Here is a 6,619-nt window from a genome sequence, read left to right as displayed (position 1 = left end):
ACCAACCAACAAGACAAAACCAAACTCATAGATAGAACAGATTGTTGGTTATCAATGGTGAGGGGGGCAGGGGTGGGCAAAAGGGTTAAGGGGGTCAACTGTATGGTGACAGATGGTAACTATAGACTTGTGGTGGTGATCAGTTTGTAGTGCATACAAATAATGAATTATTCTGTATACCTGAGACTAATATATTGTTAGGTACCAATTTTACCTTAAAAAAAAAAAAAAAATCCACGTTGGAACCAAGCAAATAAACCACTTTATTTTCAACTCGCCTGGAATTACAGGTGAAGCCCCCATTGTAGGAGTTCACACCATTATGAAAAGTTGGCTTTCAAAGTCCTTTAATGAGTTCCTGCCTTCTTGATCTGCACAGTATGTATCTTCTCCACAAACAGGAAGGTAATCATGGCTCCTCTTCTCCAAAAAATTAGGTTTAAGTTAATTGTGTGACTTAAGGAGCTCAAGCCTATCTAGTGTGAATGAATAAAGAATCGAAGGGTCTGTGCAAACTTCAGTGGAGAAGAGGCCCTAGATCTGGGTTGCAGGCTTGCATCTGTCACCTGTTGACTGCACCGGGGACCCCAATCCTACAGTCATTAGATTTAAAAGGCTGCTTTTGTAGGTGCAAGATCAAATTAGTGCAATTTTACTTTGCTAGTACATTTTTTCAAATTTTGGAATACACATTTTCAAAATTTTCCACTGCAGTAGACTAAAGGTAACTGGCCTTATCACATACTGCACACTGTTTATAAACTTCAAAATGAGACGGTAACAGTGCTGTGGAAGAGACAGCACCCGTTCTGACTGAACTCTATAGTTAACTTTGTTTCTTACACGTCAAACACTATTCTAAGCCCTCTGCAAACATTTAATTAGTCTTCACAATCCTGTGGGCTGTTAACCTCCATTTTACAAATTTTAAACAAACAAAAAAAACAGGTTCAAGTAACTTGTCCAAGGTTGCTGTTAGTGTAACCAGGATTTAAATGTTCAGCCCAACTGCTTATAACCACTGTGCATACTGCCTCTCAAATCAGAAGCGAGTCAGCCCCAGCACTGAACAGGGTGTGTGAACATCCCCTACTTAACTTGACCTCATCCCTGACCTTCTCCCTTGATCTTAAGATTCTTCTTTCATTCCTCCCTGCATTTTCAGATCTTCAAGGTAAACCTTTCCATCCTTATCCTAAGTTCTAATCCTTGTTCCTCTATACTACTTCCTGCCCTCAGAATGCCCCATTCTCACCATTTTTAAAATATAAAAAGGCATCACTGTGGCACCCATTCTCCTTTTCTCTAACTTGTCATCACACCTTGATTCAGGCAGGCCGCTCCCTTCAAACACAGACAGCTTCTTCAACTTGCCTCAGCTCAGACTGTTCCAAAACGCCTCAGCTGCCCCTCTCACCTTCCCAAAGGTCTTCCCAACTCCATACAACCTTCTGGGCGACAAACTCCTGCTCTATTTAATACAATCTCATGGCTTTCCTGTTCTGCCCCATTTGGGCTTAAACATACCAACTCCACTACTTAGTATAAACCCCCAATACTAAATTAAACCCTGAACCCATGCCCCATTAACTTTCACACTCCAAGTGACTGCAACATAATACAGTTTTACATATAATGCTAAGAGCACTTTTCATATTTTACAGAAGAACGTGAAACATGGACTTTCTATTAATATTCATACCACAGCAAAGCCAAATCTAACTCCTAAATAGATGCATTACAATTTGTTTAGAGTTTAAAGGCTTAATGGCAATAAGGGGAGGACGAAAAAGCGAAAGTTTATTTTACATAACTGAATGGAAAATAAATTCAAGAAACAGTAAATAAAATTCAGTATGGCCTCATGCGCCCTGAAGGAGGTGGTGCCCGATTTGGAGGAGTGATTGCTATGTCCAGATAGTCTCCGATTTGGAACTTCTGCGACTGCAGCGTCATGGAGTCGTCAGTCCCCTTTCTCCCAGACATGGTGCTGCCAATCTCCTTTACTCTGCAGGGAAGGAGACCAACTGTTAAAGGGTGGCTGGTCAATGCCAGTGTGTGCTACAAAGTGACCGTGGGGCTGGACTTGCTCCCTTATCTTACAGCACAGTTAAAATGTAAGTACTGCATTAATCTAAACCAGATATTAAGATGTATAAATCTGCAGTTCCCCTCCACTGAAGGGGTTCATTGAAGGGATTATCCCTATCAGTCAGAACATACTGAAATCAAAGAGATTATAGGGGTTAAGAATGAAAAATTACCTACCGATAGCCAGGCCTTTTAAGATCTGTAAAAACAATTGCAAAATTGAAGTGTGTGCCCTTCTTTCTGGCTTCTGGGTAGACTTCTTTTACTAAACTAGTCAGTTCTTTCAAGGTTGCATCCATCCTGAATTTTTTTTTTTAGAAAAAAAGACATTACATTTGATTAATCAGCAATGATGTAACCAAGGATACTGACACACAGTGAGTTAATTACCTGTGTCTCAATTGCAACTTTACCTTAGAAACTGTCAGGGTCTTACAACTGAGTTAATTTTGAAGCACCTACTAATACTATTTGCCCCCAAATATTCCCCTTACCAGCCTCAGTGTTTGAAATTTTCATGAATTAAGGTCAGACTGGTAATATGCTAAAAGGGAGTTCAGAATTACATATGCTACCTTTTGTTGCTGTGTAACATCTCACTGGCCTAGTGATTTACCCACTTAAGGATAACTAGTCCAAATTAATCCAAATTCTTAAAATAATTGTTTTTCATTATTTCAAAGACATACTTTTCTACATTTTAGCATCTCCTTTCTAAGACTGAGTGTTCTGATGAGTTTTACAATAGATGGACTCCTAAAGCCAATGAAACCTACGGAATTTTCAAGACTAAGCATAGGCTCCTTTCACAATATATATTCTTGTCCTGCCAACTTCTATTTGAACTCAGAATTTAATATAGTCCCTTGAGCTAATATGGCACAATCTGGAAAAACCTTTTAAAATATAAGCATCTTGTATTATAAGCAACAGTCTAAGTTTCTGAATTGTTTTCTTCCCTGACAACTGGGAACATGAAACAGAGGACTTGGAACTTGAAGCAACACAGCCTGCAGAGAGCTATACAATGACCCTGGACACAAGGCACCTGTAAAGATGACAATTCCAATGGACAGCATCGAGCAGGGAATCAAACACCCAAGGCATCATCTAGCTTTAACTCTGCACCCTATTTATACCATCTCTACCACATTATCCTCAAGTAGAACCATGGCTTCAACTGCAGTGAGAACAAAAACATCCACGATGACCACATCGACTTCCGTTCTCTACTGCTGCTGAATCCTCAATATGCCCGTAACAGAACTCAACAGTGTCCCCCGCAAAACATGCCCTTCCTCTCATATTACTCTCAAAACTACCGTCACCCACTTAGATGCCCAGGTCACAAACCTAAGCATTGTTCAGTTCTTCCCATCTCTATCTTGTTGTTTCTACCTCCTAAAGACAGATCAAACTGGACTTCCCTGGTGGTCCAGAGGTTAAGGCTCCACGCTTCCACTGCTGTAGGTGCAGGGTCAATCCCTGGTCGGGAACCTAAGATCCCACATGCCACGTGGCACAGCCAAAAGACAGATCAAATCTATTTTTTTCTCCATCTCCACCATCACAGCTTTATTTCAACCTCTCATTATTCAAATCTCTGTATGTTGCTTCCAACTCATCTCAACTTTTTTTTTTTAACCTGACATTCTAATGATGTTTATTGTGTCAATTATTCCCTGGTATGTACAGTGTATACTTATGTACCAGAAAGGACTCTTTCTTCCTTTCCAACATTTCCCACATATTGTCATCTTGCTCATAATGAACGTGGGGAATTCGTTTCACACCTTTTGTCAGTCCTAAACAGTGGGAGTCCTCCACAAGCTTCCCACCTGCTGAGGACTCTCCCCAAACCAACAGTTGCAGTGCCAAGTGTTGCTTTCTGATTAGCAGTCTAAAAGGTGAGTACACAGGCGACAAATGCAAGAGCTTTCTCGGGGTTGAAGCCTTTGCTAGGTGACTGTGAGGGTCAGTTTTGTGTGTCAATTTCGAGAAGCTACAGCCCCTAGTTATTCAAACACTAAGGTAGGTGTTGTGTAAGGTGTTCTTTAGATGGGATTAAAGTCTATAATCAGTTGACTTTAAGGCAGATTATCCTAGGTAATCTGAGTAAACCCTTTTAATCAATGAGTGGGCCTCATGCAATCAGTTGAAAAGGCCTTCAGAGCAGAGCTACTGAATTCCCTGAAGAAATTCAGCAGCTTATGCTGCAGAGTTCCAGCCTGCCCTTCATCATAACCTGCACCACAGGTTATGCACCACAGACTAGGGACTTAAGTACCGAAGCAGTCCCCACAATTGTGTGAACCAATTCTTTGCTATAAATCTCTTTATATCTCCTATTGGTCTGTGTTTCTGATTGAACCGTTACAGTGATCTACATAATTCTCTTCCCATAACCTGTTTAGTGGTCACCCAAGCACAGGATGTATCACTCCTGTGTGGGTATTCCCACAGCTCCACACAGTGCCTTGGACATTAGCAAACTCAACTAGCTTCTGCTGGGCTCCTCTGGACCTCACTCCTTTTTCCTTGATTTGTCTTAAGGCCTCCTACTTTGGCCCCTCAGTCTACTTCTACAAATTAAGAATTCCCAATCTTCCCTCATTACTGCTTCTGGGAGTGGCAGCAGGGCTCTGTGCTACCCCTCACCAACCATCCTGTCTTTCTTTAGCCACCATTTTGAGGTATAACATAAGGTTGTCTTTCCTAGTTTGGTTGCAGTTTATGGACAGGACAGTTTAGGACAGGAAATTTTTGTAATTTCTTTCTTGATTGAGAGTAGAGAGTCTGTGGAACAGTCTCACCCTGCCATCTCCACCCTAAAGTCTTAATTAGCATTTATTTCATCTGCTTTCTCTCTGAGATTGTGTTTACTCTAGAGAGGGGCAGTACCCTCTTTATACCCTCTGGGTCTAAGCAAAGCACCTGGCAAATAGGAACTCTTAATTTGTTGGAGGAAATATAGACTTTTAACATCTGAACAGAGGTGTTCATCAATCTATTGATAACAGTTCTTCCCTATAAGTTAAATCAACCTTCCTGAACTTTTATCCTGGAACAATACTTAACTAGAATCATACTACATAAATTTCACTGAAAGGTGGAAACAACACCTTAAGTGTTCATCAACAGACAAGTGGACAAAATGTAGCACATCCTTCCAATGAACTATTATTCAACCCTAAGAAAGAATGACTTTTTATTATATACTAAACCATGAACCTTGCAAACATAAGTGAAATAAGCCAGACACAACAGGACAAATCCGATATGAGAGCACTTATATTAAATACTTAGAATAGATAAATTCATATAGACATAGAGGAGTGTCTACCAGGAACTGGGGTAAGGGAGGAATTCCCATTGTTACTGCTTACTGGGTACAGAATTTCTGCTGGGGGGAATTTAAAAGTTTTGTAAATAGTGGTAATGGTTGCACAATGTGAATATATTTAATGCCAGCAAATTGTACCCTTAAACAATTAAAATGGCAAATATATATTTTACCACACTAGATGTATTTTTAAAAATTATACACCTTTTACAGCTACTAAAAAGCCACGGTAACGTCCAACCAAGGAGCTGCATGCAGCTTGCTGTATGTGATGCTCCTAGTCAGACGCGGGGTAGGAAAGGTACGCTTGAGTGGAAAACGCTCAGGGGCAGGTCTTCAGGAAACAGACATCAAAAGTTTCTCCATTAAAGCACCACAACAAAAACCACCCGGTTCTGTTTTTTTCCATGCTAGGACACCTAAGGCTTAGTATTATGTGCAGACGCTCTACGAGGACGACAAATACCACCGAACAGCGCCACTCCCCCGCCCCATGTTATTCTAGCACCACAAACTCGACCAAGTTTAGGGGCGGCTACCGCACTGAACGACCTACGTGTCACTTTCGTACCAAGCAGCCAAGACAGTGACAGCAACCTTGGCTCAATTCTTTACAACCCAAAAGTTTCAACCTCAGACGTAAAGGCGCCACAAGATAAGCAAATACCCATTTCTCCAACAGCTGAGACCCCGACTTCCCGCGAGTTGCGCCCAGAGGCCCCGAGCGCTGGAGGAACTGAAAACGCGCCAGGCGGGCCCCCAGCGACCCCCGCCCCGACGCCAGGCCCTGACTCACCAGGTGTAGATCTGCAGCTCACTAGACGGCACGTTTCCGCGGGAGAACTCGTCCATGCGGTGGTGGCGGCCGTTGTTGGTGGTGAAGACGCGCAGCAACAGCGGGCAGGTCTGGGGGCGGGAGAGGCGAGAGTCAGGAGGCGGCGAGCGCGGCCCCTTCCTTCCCCTCCACCCGCGCACGGCCGCCCCCTCCCGGCCGCCCCTCCGCCCCGGGGCCCCCTCTACCTCTCTAGACCCGCACCTTCTCCCTATCGATGGGCTTCTCGGGCTCCTTCTTAATCTCCTCCTGAGTAACACGCGACTCCACCGCCATCTTCCTCCTGCGGCCCGCTAGACGCTCGCCCTGACCTCCGACCCCAACAGCGAGCATGAGAATCAAGGCTCTCGCGA

The 6,619-nt window shown here is 43.1% G+C and overlaps 1 protein-coding gene across 1 annotated transcript; it reads right to left on the bottom strand.

The window, feature by feature from the left end:
- Nucleotides 1-244: 244 nt before the first annotated feature.
- On the bottom strand, nt 245-6,617 carry SAP18 (Sin3A associated protein 18). The gene is made up of 4 exons (XM_030882712.2): nt 6,471-6,617; nt 6,231-6,340; nt 2,269-2,391; nt 245-2,008 (listed from the first exon to the last, which is right to left on the bottom strand). Exons 1-4 carry the CDS (start codon nt 6,597-6,599, stop codon nt 1,852-1,854), a joined length of 519 nt encoding a protein of 172 aa, XP_030738572.1. The 5' UTR covers nt 6,600-6,617; the 3' UTR covers nt 245-1,851.
- Between the last annotated feature and the right edge of the window lie 2 nt (nt 6,618-6,619).

This window comes from Globicephala melas, chromosome 18 (assembly GCF_963455315.2).
Source record: "Globicephala melas chromosome 18, mGloMel1.2, whole genome shotgun sequence".
NCBI classification, from domain to species: Eukaryota; Metazoa; Chordata; class Mammalia; order Artiodactyla; family Delphinidae; genus Globicephala; species Globicephala melas.
Note: the sequence above shows the minus strand (reverse complement) of the source record. Positions and strands in the feature narration are given on the sequence as shown.